This window comes from Arvicanthis niloticus, chromosome 14, assembly GCF_011762505.2.
Source record: "Arvicanthis niloticus isolate mArvNil1 chromosome 14, mArvNil1.pat.X, whole genome shotgun sequence".
NCBI classification, from domain to species: domain Eukaryota; kingdom Metazoa; phylum Chordata; class Mammalia; order Rodentia; family Muridae; genus Arvicanthis; species Arvicanthis niloticus.
Window position 1 is genome coordinate 75,679,211 of NC_047671.1, and position 19,229 is coordinate 75,698,439.

The window sequence follows — 19,229 nt, forward strand, 5'->3', positions numbered from 1 at the left end:
GACAGATATAAGCAACCCCCATACTCAGAGGAGCTGGAATTGTTCCTAGAGAATGGAGCATAAATACATGAGTGATGTTGACAGTAGGGCCTGCTGAGCCAAGGCATCTAAGGACTCTGGGCTGAGCTTCTCGGTCTGCCCACAGGTAGGCATCCTAAGGAAATCATGGGCAGTGGAGGGAGAAATTCAGTAACTGACTTGGGCCATTCTTTCTCATCAGATGTGAGCATGAGAACCCAATATGCAGACTCTGCTTTTGACTATAGACGTCTTTGTGGAATAAATGATTGACTGTGTACTGAACTCTGTAGTAAAGGCGCTGTCATGGTTTGAATATGCTTGGCCCAGGCAGTAGCACTATTTGGAGGTGTGACCTTGTTGGAGTAGGTATGGCTTTGTTGGAGTAACTGTGTCACTGTGGGCATGGGCTTTAAGACCCTCATCCTAGCTTCCTGGAAGCAAGTCTTTGTAGCCGTCAGATGAAGATGTAGAACTTTCACACCTGCCTGTACCATGCCTGCCTGAATGCTGCCATGCTCCCACGTGGATGATCATAATGGACTGAACTTCTGAACTTGTAAGCCAGCCCCAATTAAATGCTGTCTACAAGTTGTCTTGGTCATGATGTCTGTTCACAGCAGTAAAATCCTGACTAATACAGGTGCTTATGTTAGTTCTTGTTGGAGAAGTGCTTAGGGACCTCAGGGATCTGAGGTGACATGTGACACTTCTAGTCCCTGATTCAGTAAGGTTTTCCACATGTCTTTCTCACACAACCAGGACCCACAAAAAATTTTGGAAGGTCACCAAACCGCCTCCCTGCCTCCTCCCTGAGCCACTGTGTCACCAGCAGAGACTCATTGTTTCTTCAAGTGGAGTGTCAGAAATATAATCCTTAAATACTTAATCATTTTCTTGATCCCAAAATTCATATGCATGCCAAATGTTACTTTTATATGTCATTGTGCCAAATTGAATGATTTGTAAAGTAGATGAATGAACTTCATTTAAAAATTGCCCCATTTACTTTATTCTTAGCAGATTAAAGCAGTAAATGTCATAAATTATAGTGTTGGCAATCAGTGGTCTAAAGTTTATCAAGATGAAAATTTGTTTTCTTCTCTCTACCCTTCATTTTTTTCCTGAGATGGAGAGAAACAGCACATAAGCTGTTCACATGAAGTCACGGGACTGAGTGGGCTTGGAAGTGCTTTAGCCTAGTGCGGAATTTCGGAAGCAGAAGCTTTGCAGGTAGAGATGGCCTATCAGCCTTTCAAGATAGTCTTGTTTTTTCTTCCTTGGGCTGGCCTTGAACTCTTGATCTGCCTGTCTTTTCTTCCCAAGTGATGGGAATTATAGAAACATACCACCATGTCCGGCCTCTAGCTTGTTCATGAATGGCATTAGTTTGGATACTTGAAGAGAGGGAAATACTCAAAACCACAGTAAATAAGCAGCAGTAATTACCATGAAGAGTTAATGGTGGTGTAATGCTTCCTCGTGGTGACTGATACTCTCTTTCACTTGGTAGATTTTTTTTTTTTTTTGTTTTCTTTTAAGAAAAATTTTTATGTGTATGGGTTATTTGCCTGCATGTATGTTTGTACACCATGGACATGCAGGAGAGTGCAAAGCTCAGAAGAGGGCATTCCTCTGGCGTTCTAGGCAGTAGTGAGGTGCCATGTAGGTGCTGGGAACCAAACTCTTCCTTTTTAAGAGCTGTAAGCGCTTCTGACTGTTGACCATCTCTCTAGCCACTTGCTGGTGTGTTTTGTTGCTTTTAGGTCCATATTATTTGAGAAGAACCTTCTCCTGCCTTTTACTTCATTTACTTGTTTAAATGAGCACAAAATTTGTCTTTGATGCAAAAGAGAATGCACATTTAAAAATCCCTTATAGAAAGCTATTCATAACCCTTTATCACCTTTTGCAGATGTCTCACTTATGAATTCCATGTTCCAGTGTGTCTTTAGTAGCAAGAATTCCATTGGTACCAAGGCAAACTTTACTCCTTTCTTGATACTTGACAGCGTGTTGGTGGTACCTCTCTGAGTTGCCACAGAAGAGTAGGTGACTACCATCTAAGACTAGAATATCTGCTCATTGTGCTGTCTATGAAAAAGGTAGACCGACTCTGAGATGTGTTTTTTTAGAATGAGTAAAGAAGGTTTTTGTCTTTTGACTGTGTATTATAATGCTAAGTGCAGGGGTTGGAGGGGCCTTGACCTGGTGCCAACCTAACCCTGTGATGCTGCCCCCAAGTTAATTCTGATTGGTAAATAAAGATGCCAACAGCCAATAGCTGAGCAGAAGAGACACAGATGGGGTTTAGGTTTCCCAGGCTTGGGACCTGCGGGAGGAGAGAGGAGAAGCAGCCTGGCCTTGAGGGCCGCCCAATTGGAGCAAAGAGCAGCCCAGGTGAAACAGAAATAACTCAGGGTTATTGATAGGAAAGTAGACGCTAACAGCACGGAGGGCAGGCAGCTGCCCAGCTCTTGTGCTGCTTAAGGCTTATTGTAAATATAAAGGCTGTACATGTTTTTATTTGGGAACTCAATAACCAAAAGTGGAGTAGAAACCCTGGGATGGTATTTAAATAATTTACTACAATACATCTTAGGGTCATGTGACCTTGGTTCACTTTTATACTCTACTGATTATGGCTCAAACTGGAAAGTAAGATGTTAATAAAGAAAATTCTGTTTTGTTTTACTTTTTTAAAAATTAAATATAACCTAGACTAGTCTGTAGCCAAAGAAGATCTTGAATTCCTGCTTCTCCTGTCTCCCCATCTCAAGTGCTGGGATTACTGGTCAGTACCACTGCATCAAGCTTGAGATAATTGCAAATTATTTGTTAGCTGGTATGGAACTCACTATGTATCTCAGGCTGACCTCAACCTCCTAGTAATCCTCCTGACTGACCCTTCCTCCAAGTTTTCTGGGATCACATGCTAGATTACACCCAGCTAATTTCCTATGTTCTTAACATCTGTTTGTTCCAGTTAGTGAAACAGTACTGTCAAGTCATTATTAACTGAAGTTTACACTTTATTCAAGTTTCCTTAGCTTTGACCTAATGTCCCTTCATGAGTCTGGATTCTATCTAGGGCACCACGTTTGCATCCAATTGTCCTATTTATTTTGTTAGTTTTTTCTTGACTATCACAGTTTCTTAGGCTTTTTTTTTTTTTTTTTTGTTTTTTTTTTTGTTTTTGTTTTTTTGTTTTTTTTGACAATTTGATACTTTTGAAGAGTATTGGTTGGGAATTTGTAGGATATTCCTATACTGGAATATTCTAAGTATGTCAAGGTGCATACTGTCAATAAGCTTTACAGCTGTCAGTGCTACCCTTGATCATCTGGCTGAGATAGTATTTTTCCATGATAAATTTTTCTTTTCCTCTAACTTTTTATTGTGATATTCTTGGAAGAGAATTATTGAGTGGGGACTCAAGGACAGACTATGAGAAATTATTTTTCTTCCCTTATTTTACCTTTTATTTGTATCAACATAGATTCATGGTTTCTGGATACTGAGTTTACTTGGTCCTGAGGTATTCCTCTTAGGTTATCAGCTGATGCAATACAGAAAAAAAATCTATCTTAGTTATATATATGTGTGTTTTTAATTTTTTGGTTTATTTATTTATTTATTTATTTGAGACAGGGTCCCCCTTTGTAGTCCTGGCTGTCCTGGAACTCATTATGTAGACCAAGCTGGCCCAGAACTCAGAGATTGGCCTGAAAAATATTTTGGTTTGTCCATCCGTCCATCTATCCATCCATCCATTTATCCATCCATCCTTATTTATTTATTTATTTATTTATTTATTTATTTATTTATTTGAGACAGTCTCCCTCTATGTAGTTCTGGCTGCAGTCCTGGACCTCACTATGTAGACCAAGCTGGCTTAGACCTCAGAGACTGGCCTGCCTTTGCCTTCCAAGTTCTGGGATTAAAGGTGTGCATCAGTACATTCAGCTATGTGTTGCTTTATTGATATTTCTACATGTAACTATTTGTATATTAAGTCAACCATGAATTCATACTGCTGCCTCTAATGCTAACCAACTATCACATAGATTACTCTGTCTTGTTACCTCCCTTATCTGTAAAATCCCACTGGGGGAAGGATAAGAAACCCAGCTCCAACCATTGCCATATTGTGTGTAATGATTCAGTCCCAGTGCACATGTGTAACAGTATTAGAATTGCTAACCTATTCCATATTAGAAACCATTATCTCAACTAAAGGGCAGTGCTAGATGTAGGACTTTTTCTTCTTTAGTATCACAACCCACACATACTCTTCAACAACACTGCTTCATATATTTAGAACACTGATACATCTTTTTAATTTCAAGTGGTATTTATTACACTCTCATAAACCCATCACAAGTAGAAATAGTGTAAGTAAAAAGTGTAATACAGCAGATCCTGCACTTGATTGTTTGCCTAGTTCATCTTAACTGTGCTTAGAACACTTACAGTAATCTACAGTTGGGTAAAATCATACAATATAAAACCTATTTTATAATGAAATCTTGACTGCCTCATGTAATTGTTTGAATTCTGGACTGAAAATGAAAACCGGAATATTTGAATGAGTATATATTGGCCTCATTGTAAAGTTAAAAAAATTGTAAGTTGAGCCATTGTCATTGTTTGCATTTCTTCGAAGATTCTTTGGTTTAGAAATTGATTTTTAAGTAGTATGCATTGTGAGATACTCTTGTGTTGCAAAGTTCTGAGGGATTTGACAAATATAAGTCATTTATCTACCATTGTATTTGCATTGTTTAATTTCCTAAAAGTTCCCTACAATTGAATATGTTCCATGTACTCATCCTCTGCTCTACTCTGCCTTTCTCCATATACACATGGCTGCTTTTGCTTAGCAGTGGCCAGTTAGGTCTCTTTCAAATCTTTCTGTACCTTTGTGGCTGGCTTCTTTTTGCTGTTGATTAACATTCTGTTATCACTGTTTATTTTTCTACTGAAGGACAGCTTGATTGCTTTTATTTGGGAACATTATAAGCATTTGTGTATTTTTAGTTTTGGGATTTTCTTGAGACAGAATTTCATGATGTTGGCTAGGCTGGCCTTGACTTAAGCGATCCTCTTGTCCCAGTCACTATGCCTGGCAAGACACATGGATGAAGCTCACATTCATGGCAGTGGTGCTTTTCCTGCTTAATGCTTTGAGCATATAAGGCATAGATATCTACATCCTGTGCTCTTGGAGATAGTTTTTCCATCTTGTTAGTCCCTCCTTAACAATACATACTTATAGATTTGTATGAACATTATGTTTTCAGTCTTTTTTTTTTTTTTCAGTATGGGAGATTGAATTTAAGGTCTTCTACGTGCTAGGCAAGCACTGTACTGCTGAGCTATGTCACCAGTCCTGTTCTAAAACCGTTTGTAACTATTCATTGACACAATTGTTATGAAATGGCTCTGGGATGATATAAAGACTCCCTTTGTGGTTCAATTTACATGTATCTTCACCTCAAGACTTTATTACCACCATGCTCCTTTCCATAGGCATGGACCTTTGTATGGCCTTGGGCTTGGTGAGTGATTCTAACAGAACCAAGGAGAGTACTGACCAATGTTGCTGTGGCTAGTGATCTCAGAAGAGTGATTATGGAGAGGACTACGTTGTTTTTAAAGTTCCTTTAGATGTTCTGGGTGTGTTGTGGAATTACTTACTGATAATAAATACTACTAATTATCTTTATCTACATAATATTTTTATCTATATGAAAATGGATAGTCTAAAATAAATGAAATTAGGTGTATTTTTCTAGGTACTATAAAGGAGTAGGTTATAAGTTGATAATTAAATTGGCAAACTTCTGTAAAGGGACAGATTGTGACTACTGCCAGCTTTGTAGGTCATGGTCACTTGTAACTGCTCAACTCTGATGTTATAGCTCAAAGGCAGTCACCACAGGCACTGCATTAGTTTTCCATCACTACATACTCAACATACTCAGGGCACAAGAAAAAAAGATTTTTTTGCCTCATCCTTTTAGAGGGTTCCAAGGTCACGTGCTCCTACTGCCTTGGGCTTATGGCAGCAAAAAACATCATAGTGGGAACAATGTTGTAGCAAAGGCCTATCTACCTTATTGTGGCCATGAAGTAAAGAGAGAGACAGGAAAGAACTAAGTTCTCAGTGTCCTCAAAGACATTTCCCAGTGACACAGTTCCCTCTCACAGGACCTCATCTCCCAGTGATACCATAGGCTGGTGATCAAACGTTTTGTGTGTGATAGAAAGTAAATAAAGCAATGAACCCATGTTTTAATAAGTTTGTTTATAAAAACAGGCTATTGGCTATATTTGCCAGTTCCTAGTCTAGTGTGAGCATGTACAATAAAGAACTTACTACAGTCTTTCCCTTACAACCTCCTGTGTGCAACCTCTTGTGTCCCTAGGTGGGGTTCAAGACATGCTCGTCAGCCTGTCTCTGATAAAGCAAAATTACTTCCTTGCTTTCTACCCAAGGTCTCATCTTTTCTTGGCATGGAACCCATCCTGCTTTAATGGGAGCTACCACTCTCTAAAAAACTGCTCCCTCACTTACATAGGCCATGTCATTAGGTGTCTGGAATGACTTAAAACCCGCTATTTCCTTAGATGAACCAGGTACTTAAAAGATATCTAGACAAAGAAAGGAACGAAGAACATGACACGTGTCTTTGGAGCCAGACACTGTAGTAGGTGATTTCTGCATATCACCTCATTAAAGTTTGCAGTGACTTTGTGAGACAGGTATAAGTATATCCAGTGTACATTTGGCAAATTCAAATATCACAGTTAATTCCCGTTTTCTTAAAAACTTGTTCTTTTTTTTTTAAATGACACCATGACTGAAAATTTCCTTCCCTTCACTCCTCCCATTCTTCCCTCCCTTACTCCCCCAGATCTACTCTTTTTCTGTTTCTCTTCAGAAAAGAGCAGGCCTCCCAGGAATATCCACTGAATATGGCATAAGAAGTTAAGTCTAGGAACAAACCCTTTAAAAAAGATTTTTAAAAATTTTTACTTATGTGTGCATGTGTATCTGTGTGGGTGTGTGACAAGTGTGTCATGGAGGGTTTGAGTCCCCTGGATCTGGAGTTATAGGAGGTTCCAAGTTCACCAACTTGGGTGCTGAGAACTGAACTCAGATCCTCTGTAAGAGCAGTAAACCGTTTGAGATTTGGTTACAGTTCAGATTAAAGAACAAATAAATATGAATAAAACAGTTCATTTTTGTGTGTCATGTGTAAAGGCTTAAAAGTTTCTCTTTGTTGAGGTGGTTCACATGTACAGTTTATCCATTATGGTTTGCTGTTGTTGTGAAATACACCTTTGATCCCAGATGACATAGGTACCACGTCTAGCATACAAACTAACAACTGAAGAGGTTAGGTAGCTCTTAAAATTTTAATTTCCTTTTCTTTTGGCTAAATGTTACATCCTGGAGCTCCAAGTTTACCTGAAATGTTTATATCAATGATCACTTCTCTGGAAGCTTACACTTCCTAAGGGAAGGAAGAATCTAGGTGGCATAGACAGGGGCTTGGACAATCTTCGTCCTCTGCCTCAGCTGTAAAACAGATGCAAAGACAGGAGTTTTAGGCTCACATGGAAAGACTCTTTGCTGGGTTCAGCACATAACCAAAATTTTATTTTTGCATTTCATTAGCCCATGTCTTAGGGTTATGTTTTGGGACCCCTACTCTCTGAACAGCATGTAGTCTTGGCTGCCTTTGACTGATGTGACATTATAATCTCTTGTTTGCTGTGGTATGAGTCCAACACTAAGCCTGTTCATAGATCAGCCTTAAACGAGGGACCTTGCAGACATCCAGATTCAGGTGCTCTGTCCTTCCTCACAGATGCTTCTCCGTCATCCCCTTCTACAAAGTACAACAAAAGCACATTCCAAGTCAACACTTCCTCTTACAGAAGTGGCTGGTGCTGGGCTCATGGCACAGCCTACTTGAATGAGATATCACGATGCTCTCAGGCTTCAGCTCCACTGTCACCAAAATGTACACAGTGTATTCTCAGATGCTTCATGTGATTCACTGTTCTGAAGAAATCATACATACATAGACATATACAACAAAAATTCACTTCAGCTGGACAGATTAAATCTGAAGAGAAACTCCATGAAATTTTATTAATACCACCATTGTTTTCTTTGGCTTTATGTATTATACAGGTAAAGTTTAAAAAAGGAAAATGATTGTAAAAGGCAAATATTTTGTACAAAAATATGAAGTTTAAAAGCTCTTTAAGTATATTTCATATTATTACTCGAAGATGAGCGAGTGGCGCACACCTTTAATCCCAGCACTTGGGAGGCAGAGGCAGGTGGATTTCTGAGTTCAAGGCCAATCTGGTCTACAGAGTGAGTTCCAGGACAGCCAGGGCTATACAGAGAGACCCTGTCTCAAAAAACCAAAAACCAAAAACCAACCAAACAAACAAAAAAACCCCAAACTAGAAGATGGTTTATATATGTGTGTGTCTGCATATTCTTCTTACAATTGGATTTTAGAAACACACTGTTTACATAGACTGTAACTCAATAATCAATGTTATTCTTTTTCTGATTGGAGTATTCCGTATTCGGAAAGATATAATTTGCATAAAATGTATGGTCAATGGCTGAGAAAAATCTATGTGATTCAGTCCATTTGCACACTTGGGGGAGCATTTTCTCTCTCTAGTCCTTGGTTACGGTGCAGTAGGCGTCCATTTATTTTGAATAACTACTTTTTCAGGGCCTTTTCCATTCAATCGGTGAGATGTGATGGAATCAGAAATGAGTATTCTTCGCCTTTCAGAGGCATCAGAAAATATGTCCCTGCTACTATATCACACTGTTAATAATATGGATGATGGCACTGAAACAGAAAAATAAGGATGGACATTAGTTTTGTTTGAGAAACAAAATTATTTACAACTTAAAACAAGAGGAATCTTTAGGAAAGAGTACAAACAACATTATTCAAAGAAGACTGTTAGGAAGGTTTTCTTCAGTTTAAGTAAGGTAGGGCAGGGCTGGAGAGATGGCTCAGCAGTTAAGAGCACTGACTATTCTTCCAAAGGTCACAAGTTCAATTCCCAGCAACCACATGGTGGCTCACAACCATCTATAATTGGATCTGATGCGCTCTTCTGGTGTGTCAAGTACAGTATAGTCATATATTTAAGATTAAAAAAAAAGTAAGGTAGGGCAAGCAGACTGGCCACCAGACAGAAAAACTGGTAAGGTTGAAGTAGATTCAAAACCCCAAGGAATCTTGGAATTGAGAACGGTGGGTGTGGAATCAACTCCCTGCCAAGCTCTACCTGTTTTGGAACATATAGCCATGACATCCCACTGAGAGGACCATGACAACTGGTCACCTAGCATAAAAACTTGGAGTTTTCCATGCTGATGAGTTATCTAGATAGACCCCCAGTGTTTAGCCCCTACTGGGCTTTCCTTCCTGCAAAAAGTATTTAATTCTTGGTTCACCCTGAGTAAGACATATGCATTTATATCTACTATAAAATAAAGCAGTTTGAACAAGCAAGGACCGTCTCCTTTATCAAGGATTGCCTGGTGGTGGTGGTGTTGGTGCTGGTGGTGGTAGGGGCTTTATCTTAAAGAGCCTCACCTAAATCTCCTGGAGAAAGCCTTCTCTTTTTTAGCCTCTGTGTACTCTGGCACTCACTTGGAACCAAAATGGATTCTATCCTGTCCTGTCCAGCCATACCCCTCTGGCCTGGGGAGTAGGAGAAGTGCAGCCCCATGACTCCTATTCTCAAATTCCTGACATCCCCACTGGTGTCTTGGTACACAGGACCCTGAGAACCATAGCATCTGATCCAGATCTCACCCAGAAAAACACAGGTTGAGATCCCTATTGTGGACTCTGTTCTGTCTCCCCTGAGTGGCTTGCCAGTGGGGTCAATGCTGAGGAATTCTGTTCCCTACTTAACACTCTTTTAAGCAAACAAGGCAAACACATCAGGCCTGATTGTCATCATCAACTGTAACCCCACGTTTAGTGATCCACACTTCTGCTCCTTAGCTGACCATGCTGTGTGTTCCTTGTTTTGAGATCTGTAGCATTCATAGTAGTATTTTGATACATCAAAAGCACTCTATAAATGTCTTGAATGTATGTAATTTATGTCCCAGTTACTTCCAAAAATAATATAAACAGAGTATAGTTAGGTCTTTTTAAATTACTAATTAACAAAAATAGATTTACTGAACTCTAATTCACAGGTAATGCAGCTCATCCATGTAAATTTTTTTTTTTTACTTAAGTGGGTCTTAGTATATTTCTTTTTAATTTTAATTTTTATCTATATAATGTATATGAGTGTTTTGCCTGTACATATCTGGCCTGGTGTCTGTAGAAGCCAGTAGAGATCATATCCACTGGAGTTACAGATGGTTTTGAGCTGGGAATCAAACCAGGGTCCTATGTAAGAGGAGCAAGTTCTCTTAACTGCTGAGCCGTCTCCACAATCCCCTTCGTATATTTTCAAAGTTGTGCCATACGTCTAAAGGTTGCTGTCTTCTCCAAAAGAAAACCTATACACTTCCCCGTGTCCTCTGCCTGCCACCACAAACTTAGTTCTAATGAAAAGGAAGACTCTCTCTTCTAAAGGGGATCATATAGTAAATGAAGCTTTAGATAAACTTCATATGAAGTCAAGAAGAATCTCTACAAGATTTTTTAATGTAAGCATTTTTAAGGTATGTAGATTATAACTCTCCATTATACTAGCACAAAACCTGGCCTATACTAAATGCTCAGTTAAGTACATGTGGTTTCACTGAGTTGGCTGGATGTGAATGTCCACACCACTCCAAAGGTATCACAATGCTGCCATATATTAAAGAACAATTAACCTACAATATGATAAACTGATGAGTTACTGTTATTCCCCTGGGGTTGATAACTTACTTTGCCACTAAGTAGAAGAAGTGAATTGGAAGCTCAGGCTTGAGAGCCTGTATTAGAGCCCTTCTAGACACCTCTCCTCTTTAGTAAGACCAAGCCCCGCAGCTCCATAGTAAACCATGAGGGTGCTTACCTGCCTCCCTTTCCTTCTCACAAATGAAGTGATTGATTTCATCACACTGGAAGTCATTCCACTGCCCAGTATAAATCAACCCAGCACAGTCTTCTCCTGGCCCATGGCCACTGCCCCAGTTGTCTGGTTGTCCAGCTTTCCAGTTTCTTTGAGCAAAACAGAAAAGGAGTGTTATCTGTACAGGTTTTCTTTGCTCAAGAACAGTTGAGGGATGTAAACATAAAGCCAAAACATGCCATTTGCTGTGAAATGGAAACACATCATTTAGAAAACAATGCTCACTTTCACTCAGCTGTTTGCAGAGAGGCTGAAAAGCAGCCTGTCCTTGCAGGCTTGTTATCTTTGCCATAGTGAGATCAACTCAGCGAGCCTCATTATTACATTGTGGAGGGGATAAATCCTTTGACATAGCTGGATGAATGGCTTTTAACTGTGTCCTGCAATGTGGACTTCTGCGCATGTGTGTATAGTTGTGTATAGGTAATATGCACTCTTGGGATATCTTACACAAATATACATGCATGCATGCTCTTGTGAGAATACACATGGATCTGTAGACATTGGTGTGTCTTGTTTCTAATGTCAAAAGGTCAGGAAGAGGAAGTGAGAGCACATTATACACAGTTACAAAAACCCACAGCCAGAAACAACTAGTTGTGGCTCTGGCCAAGCTGTACATGATTGATGATTTCAGAAAATAATGATAATTTAATCTTACTGAAAACAACTCAAATATTTTACTCCCTCTTTTGGGAAAGAGCTTTTATTTTCATATATGAGAGAGGGAGGGAGGGGGAGGGGACGGGGAGAACTACAGTGTACATAAGAGGACAACTTGAGAGAATCAACTCTTTCCTTCTAGCATGTGGGTCCTAGGTCATCAGCCTTGGTGGCTAGCCCAGCAGAGAAGATTTTTATTTTTACTGGTTTATTGAATGATTGATTGACAGTGAATAGTCCTAGCTGGCTTTGAACTCAGAGATCTACCTGTAAGTCCTCTGTCATGTTGGATGTGTACAACCATGCCTGACTAGAAGAGAATTCCTCCCCCTCTTCCTTTTCTTCCTCCTCTTCCTCCCTTCCTCCTCCTCTTTTCCCCTTCTCTTCTTTTTTAAGATAAGGTCTCTCTATGTACTCCTGGCTGTCTAGGAGCTGGCTATGTAGATTGGGCTGGCCTCAAACTCACAGAGATCTTCCTGCCTCTACCTCCCTAAAAATGTTACATGCCTGGCCAGAAGGAGGGTTCTTAAAAGTAAGTATTCTGTTTTTTTTTTTTTTTCAGGGGTATTGAGGGGATGGTTAGGCAGGCCTGAGAAAGAACCAAGGAATTAGTGCATGCTAGGTTGAGTCCTGCACCACTGCCTCTGCCCATGTTAAGCCCTCTTTTTACTTTTTATTTTAAGATGAAGTCTTACTAACTTGCCCAGGCTGGCCTTGAATTCATTCTATACTTTATGCTTAATCTTTTTTTTTTTTTTTTTTTTAATCTTGTGATCATACTGCCTCAGCCTCCTGAGTAGCTTGAATTCCAAGCCTGAGCAAGTTTTCTTTAGGATGAGTTTATTTGAGGCCCTTTTACTTGGATGCTGCTGCTCAAATCAGGGCTTCTTGTGACTTCATAGTTCTTGAATCTGGTTCCATGTAGTAAATTAAGTGTGACTCCAGACTTTTTTCTGGAAGGTCCTTTTGAAAAGGCAAGTTCATGGTTGTGGTTTCTGCTTAAGGAAAAAAACTGACTTCTAAAAAGGGGTACCCTAAAACATCTGTAATAAAAGTACTTCCAGCAATGACTCACTCACTCCCCTACTAGCCACAGGGTACCTGAGGCCACCGGAGGTGAGAACTCACATTGCCCTCCATCTCTTGACAATGAGATCACCAGAGTCAGAAGGCAGTGATAAAGAAGAGGGCATTATAGTTAGACAGTGGGGCAGCATGAGAGAAGTAATGCTCAACTAATTCTAAACCTATCTAGGGACTTGATTAAAAACTGTGACCCCAGGTAGATCTAATGACACAAAGGTGATTCAGAAGGAGCCATCTACCGAGAGGAAACTATAAAGAAGAATTAGAAAATATCCACTCAATGCACTGATCCTCAGATAGAATGTACTATGAGCTGGCTTTAATTCAGGCAATGGTAACACAGAAGCACAGAATGAAGTTCCATTGCTCAGGGAACTTACATAACAGACTTGAGGATGAGGTTAAGACTGTCAGTGGTGCTAAGAGGGACAGACTGGGAAGAAAAGGATCTTTCTTTTCTTTTCTTTCTTTCGTTTCTTCTTTTTGTCTTAGGGTTTTACTTCTGTGAAAGACACCATGACCAAGACAGCTCTTATAAGGACATGTAATTGGGGCTGGTTTACAGTTTTAGAAGTTCAGTCCAGTATCATCAAAGCAGGAACATTGTGGCATTCCTGCAGGCATGGTACATGAGAAGCTGAGAGTTCTCCCCTCTTCATCTGAAGGCTGTTAGCAGAACACTGGTTTTCAGGCAGCTAGGATGAGGGCCTCAAAGGCAACATCCACAGTGACACACATATTCCAACAAGGCCACACCTTCCAATAGGGCCATTCCCTGAGCCATGCACAGACACACAAATCATCACACTCCACTCCCTGGCTCCCATAGGCTTATTGAAACATGAGTCTATGGGGGCCATCCCTAACTAAAGCACATTTAGTCCAACTTCCAAAGTCTCTATAATTTATAGCAGTATCAAAAACGTTAAAAGTCCAAAGTTCAAAGTCTCTTCTGCGATTCATCCAATCCTTAACTGTAATCCTAGAATCAAGGCAGGAAACCAGGTGGGTAAACTCCAAAGGCTGCATCTCTATGTCTTAGGTCAAAGCACTTTTCAGATCTCCAACTTCTTCTTACTGTTTGTTGACTGCAACAAAATTCTTTTCCTGGTTTGGTTCCATTCCCTGTTAGCAGGTTTCGTCAGGAAATATCCTATGGCTCTGCCATCTTGGAAAATCTTTCGGGTCTCCAAGGCAACTGCAATGTTACAGCTTCTCCTTTCAATGTCTGGGATCCACACATGATCTTCTGGGCTCCTCCAAATGTCTTGCATTACTTTTCCAGCCCTGCCCTCTGTAACACTCTAAGCTTAGGTTGATCCACTCCATTGCTGCTGCTGTTCCTGGTACTGGCATCTCCAATATGCTGAGGTCTTTTGCTGCAACTAGGCTTTACCAATAGCCTCTTAGAGGCTTTATTCAGAGTGCCAAGCCTCAATTGTTTTGCATGATTGAAAAGGAGCTTTCTTAAAGGCCGCCTCTGCAGAGGTTAGCAGTGCCCAGGTAGTTTATTTTCAGTAACATACATTTTGTTCATGTCTAATAGTAATGGTGATTTTATTTCTATAATTTTATATTATATTAATTATAATATTTTAGTTTAACATCTTTTTATATCTTTGATTCCCAAATGTATAATGATGTATTTGATATTCTTGATTTCTCAGTTAATTGTAAAAAGTGTATGTATACAAAGACACACACACACACATATGGTTTATTTAGATTCAGGGGATCTGCTTAGTATGATTCTCTTGAATTTTACTTTAAGTCATTTAAGATCATAAGTTTGTATGCTTATAATAGAGCGTGTCAGATAAACATAATGTGTAATATTTTGGAATGCTAGCCTAAACAGTGCCTTGACTGTACTCACAGGTAGGCTCTAAAAAGAATAACGTGAGCTTGGCCATATTACAACATAGATGTCACAGCAACAAGAATGCTTCTGAGCTGCCCGGGAACCTTGGGAACACTTGAACAGACAGCTGTAGTGATTTGCAAACACACAAACATAAACTATGGGGAGTGCAGCATTCCAGGATTTGGGGCTCATCTTAATGTTAGCAGAGCATATACTTTCTATCTTGGGAATAGATCCCTCCAACTTCACAACTTAATATTTTTTCCATCAACCACAAGATTAACCAAAACTACAGCCAAGAAGCTTCTGCTGGTAAGGGTCTGGATTTCAAACAGGAAAATGTTACTGGTGAGAAATGTCTCTTGAAGCAAGATGTTCTCCTACTACAAGGGCCCCTGTTGTGGAAGATTCCTCTCTTGTGGCCTGGGTCAGTGCCACCCTGGCAGGAACACAAACTGTTGACTAGCATGGGCTGTTGTCGAAGTAGAAGAAACTGAAGCGTCTCTTCTGGCCCCCAGAAGAGCTCTATAGCTCAGTACTATAAAACTATAACATGAGTTACATAATTGGGCAGGACAGTAGCCCATTTTATCTTTGTAACATAAAAATAAAAGCAATTATGTGAATTGTGTAATCACATTTCTACCAAATGGTATCTGATAGAGAGAAGAGAGGGGAAAAGAACACGTATGGGGGTTTTTGGCAGAGTGGGTGGAGGTCTTACTGTTTTAAGGTGAACAGAGTCTTGGTCTTTTCCATATACATCTGTTTTATCCTGGGGAAGGCAGCCTTGGCTTGGTAACAGTGAAAACTAGCCAACTGACACATCTGCAATTAGTCCATTAAGAATTATTATGTCTCAATGGGAGAAGCTGTGCATAGTCCTGCTGGGACTAGATGTCCCAGGGAGAGGTGGGACCCAAGGGAGGCTCCCCTTCTCTGAGGAGAAGGGGAAGGGGTAATGGAGGAGGATTTGCAAGGGTGGGACAGGGGGGACAGGAGGGACAGGAGGGACAGGAGGGACAGGAGGGACAGGAGAGACAGGAGGGGAAGCTGTGATCAGAATGTAAAGTAAATAAAAAACAATAGTGAAAAGAATCAGTGTGCCTTACCAACACTTCTGCAATCCCCGCATTGCTGCTTTCCTGATTTTTCTATTCCTTTCCTTCTACTTAGTCATCTGTAGAGCTGGAGACTCCACCTAGGGCTTTGTACATACCCCTCTGCTTATTTTGAGATTCATTTCTTATTTTCTACCCTCATAAACTGGAAGCTTATGTCATTCCTTTCCAACCTTTAAGAAAATGTAGGGCCAAGCATGGTGGCATGTAGTTTTAACCCCAGCACGTGGGAGGCAGAGATAGATAGACCTCTATGATTTTGGGGCCAGCCTGGTCTGTATATCAATTTTTGAGACACCCAGAGCTACATAGAGAGATACTATCTCAAAACAAAATAACAACAAAACCCCAAACACAATGGAGCTATAAATGTCTCCCTAAGCACTATTTTAGCTCATAAATTTTGACATGTTCTCATGGTTTAAAGATATTTTTAGACTTTCATTGTAATTTCTTCTTTGATTATGGACAAGATCAGGCATCGCCAGGGTGGTATAGCTTCTTCTTTGGTCTATGTCATTTACCTTCCAAATACTTTACAGACCTTTAGCTATCTACTTGTTTTGGGCTACAAAGCACAGTCTCTGTAATCCCAGTTCTGAATTTATTGACATGTGCTTTGTGGCCTGTTGTGCCGTTTATTTCACACAAGGATAACACCTCTCATTCCTCCTCCTGTCCTCCTGCTCCAGCTGCCACTTCCCTGTGGACACCTCAGGACAATGTAGTGACTGTGGACGGATGCTAATCACCAGTCCTGGTATGGATACTGGATATAAAGTCACAGGGCTGTGGTGACGTGAGTGAAACAAAGGCGGTGTGTGTAAGGTAGGAAGTTGTCTTTTCTCTGACAGGATTATGTTATTGTTATTTCTAAGAACCGTATCTACAGTTCGTATGTCCAGCAATCTGTACTGTCCTCCAATATTTGTGTTGAAATCACATTGGTATGTAGGCTGATGGCAAATGAGAACCTGGCCCTGGCCCATCCCGGGCATCCGCCATACTCCCTCTCTCTGGTCCTCACCTCCTTTAGTACAGTGAAGTGAAGGGAATGTGAGTCAGTGTGTCTGAGGATAATCTACCTGAATCAGGTCTGAATGTTCCTGAAGCAGTTGGACTCTCTTCTCTGTCACCATGGCTTTTTATCTGTGTGTTCCAAACCTGCTTTCCTGAACCACAAATCAGTGTAAATAACAGCAGAGCAGAGCAGAGCAGAGCAGAGCAGAGCAGAGCAGAGCAGAGCAGAGCAGAGCAGAGCAGAGCAGAGCAGAGCAGAGCAGAGCAGAGGCAATGGAGGAGAGGTCTGTCTCTGAAAACTGGCTCCTCTTTCAAGTAACCACAAAATCCTTAAGTAATTTCAAAGGGGTGGGTGTATGTGTTTTGGAGAAAAAGGGTAAAAGGAAAGTTGTGTACTTAATTCCTTGTGGCTGGGCAAGGCCTGGGATGGTTCCAGAGCCATTGGCTTCTGGTTTTGGAAACATTTAAGATGCCTGGCTGGAGTCCTTTCTTGAATGTTGTTAGAACTCAGCCATGAACCCTCTGGTCCTGGGCTATTATTCTCTGCTGGGAGGCGTTTGACCACTGTGCGAATCTGATTTGTTAAAGTTTCCTCTGCCTTCTTGTTTCTTTTTTACTTGACCATACTAAGTCATTTTGTTTCTTGAAATAATGTGTATTCATCTGGGCTGTTTGATTTGTTGGTGTATAGCTGTTTGTAGTAACAGTTTATAATGGTCTCTGATGATTGTGGATCTAGAAATCACAGCTGGTAGGAGAAGGAAGGAAGGTAGATGGAGGCTTGGAGGCTCAGAATCAAAAGAGGAGGGCAAAGGAAGTCTGAGAGTTTGGGAAAGTGTTTCAGGAGATTTATCTGGGAGGCCAGGGATGCTGAGGCCTCTTTCCTTTCCTAAGCCACAATGGGGATTATTTTTGGATTCTTCAAAAACCTATTGTAAGATGCTGTGTAGAGGTCTCTAATTAAGATGACGAACACTATAAATTCTGGGGAGTAATATTTCCCAACTTAGATGTATTTTACTGTGGAAGTAGTCACAATTGTGACAACAGTAGTAACAACCACAAACTTTCTCCAGTTCTTCCCAGGAGACAAGCTCTATATTAAATTCACACAATATAACACGCTCTCTGCATGCACGTGTATGTGTGTGCGTGCGCGTGCATGCGTGCGTGCGTGTGTGTGTGTGTGTGTGTGTGTGTGTGTGTGTGTGTAAGTATTAACATAGTCCTTCTGTCAAGGTCATTTTACCACATGGGGTCATGGTGATTTCATGTGACTGCGGTATCATGGGTGTCAGGTCCAGCCTAAGCTCAGTTCTCATTCAAGTTTGTACTCCATCCCCTGGACGGGCCTGGCTCTTTCTATAGGTTGTGCAGTGTTTATTATTATATGTCAAACTAAGTTAGTCTTTAAGACCTCATACAACATCTGCCTGATTTATTCTTGCTTTAGAGTTTGACCCTAGATAGATGCAAGATGACAAAAGGAACATCATCCATTGGAAAGCGTTGCAATAAGAAGCACACACTGTGCCACTGCTGTGGCTCCAAGGTCGAGCACCTTCAGAAGTCCACCTGCAGCAAATGTGGCTACCTTGCCAAGTACAAGAGAAAGTATAACTGGAGTGCCGAGACTAAGAGACAAAACACTACTGGGACTGGTTGGATGGGGCACCTAAAGATTGTCTATCGCAGATTCAGACATGGATTCTGTGAAGGAACAACACCTAAACCCAAGAGGGCAGCTGTTGCAGCACCCATTTCATCTTGAGGATTTCAATCAGTTATAAAATAAACATTCTGGTTTCAAAAACCCAACCAACCAACCACCACCACCACCACCAGCACCACCACCACCACCACCACCACCACCAACAACAACAAAACCAACCAACCAACCAAACAAACAAACAAACAAAAACCAACCAAACCAAACCAGTTTGACCCTGGGAAATTTTCCGTGTACATATATGCCTTTGATTAGAAAATGAGACCCACAGTGGATGTAATGGCTGGGGTGTAGGAGTCTAAGTTTCTGGGTGGGGTGGGGGGACTTCAGGGTGGCTGTGGTTGGTGGCAATACTCTCAGTAAGGTATGTGGTATCATCCTTCTTAGTCCAGGGACCAATTCTATTGCTCTCCTCCCAGCCACAGATTTCTTTCTGGATCCCAGGGAAAGAGGCAAAGCTTCACCTTTGAAAGCTGGAGCACTTAGTAATGTTCCAGCTCAATCAATCCCACACAAGCCAATAGAGTTTAACATTAAATTTTGCAGTCAAACCCAAATCTTTCTTTCTATTTGCAGCAGT

The 19,229-nt window shown here is 40.7% G+C and overlaps 2 protein-coding genes across 2 annotated transcripts in view; one reads left to right on the top strand and one right to left on the bottom strand.

Annotated features, from left to right (window-relative positions):
- Positions 1-8,153: 8,153 nt before the first annotated feature.
- Colec12 (collectin subfamily member 12) overlaps positions 8,154-19,229 on the bottom strand; it is a 156,348-nt gene continuing 145,272 nt past the window's right edge. The window contains exons 9-10 of the mRNA XM_034518456.2: positions 11,110-11,255; positions 8,154-8,915 (exon numbers count right to left, since the gene is read on the bottom strand). Coding sequence (XP_034374347.1) covers positions 8,887-8,915; positions 11,110-11,255 — 175 coding nt within the window. The 3' untranslated portion in view covers positions 8,154-8,886. The remainder of the gene's footprint in view (positions 8,916-11,109; positions 11,256-19,229) is intronic.
- LOC117719991 (large ribosomal subunit protein eL37-like) lies at positions 18,279-18,691 on the top strand. The gene has a single exon (XM_034518457.2). It carries the CDS (start codon positions 18,398-18,400, stop codon positions 18,689-18,691), a length of 294 nt encoding a protein of 97 aa, XP_034374348.1. The 5' UTR covers positions 18,279-18,397.

Bases quoted from the DNA above. Each gene is read 5' to 3' on its own strand.
- LOC117719991 (XM_034518457.2), top strand. From the start codon at position 18,398: ATGACAAAAGGAACATCATCCATTGGAAAGCGTTGCAATAAGAAGCAC.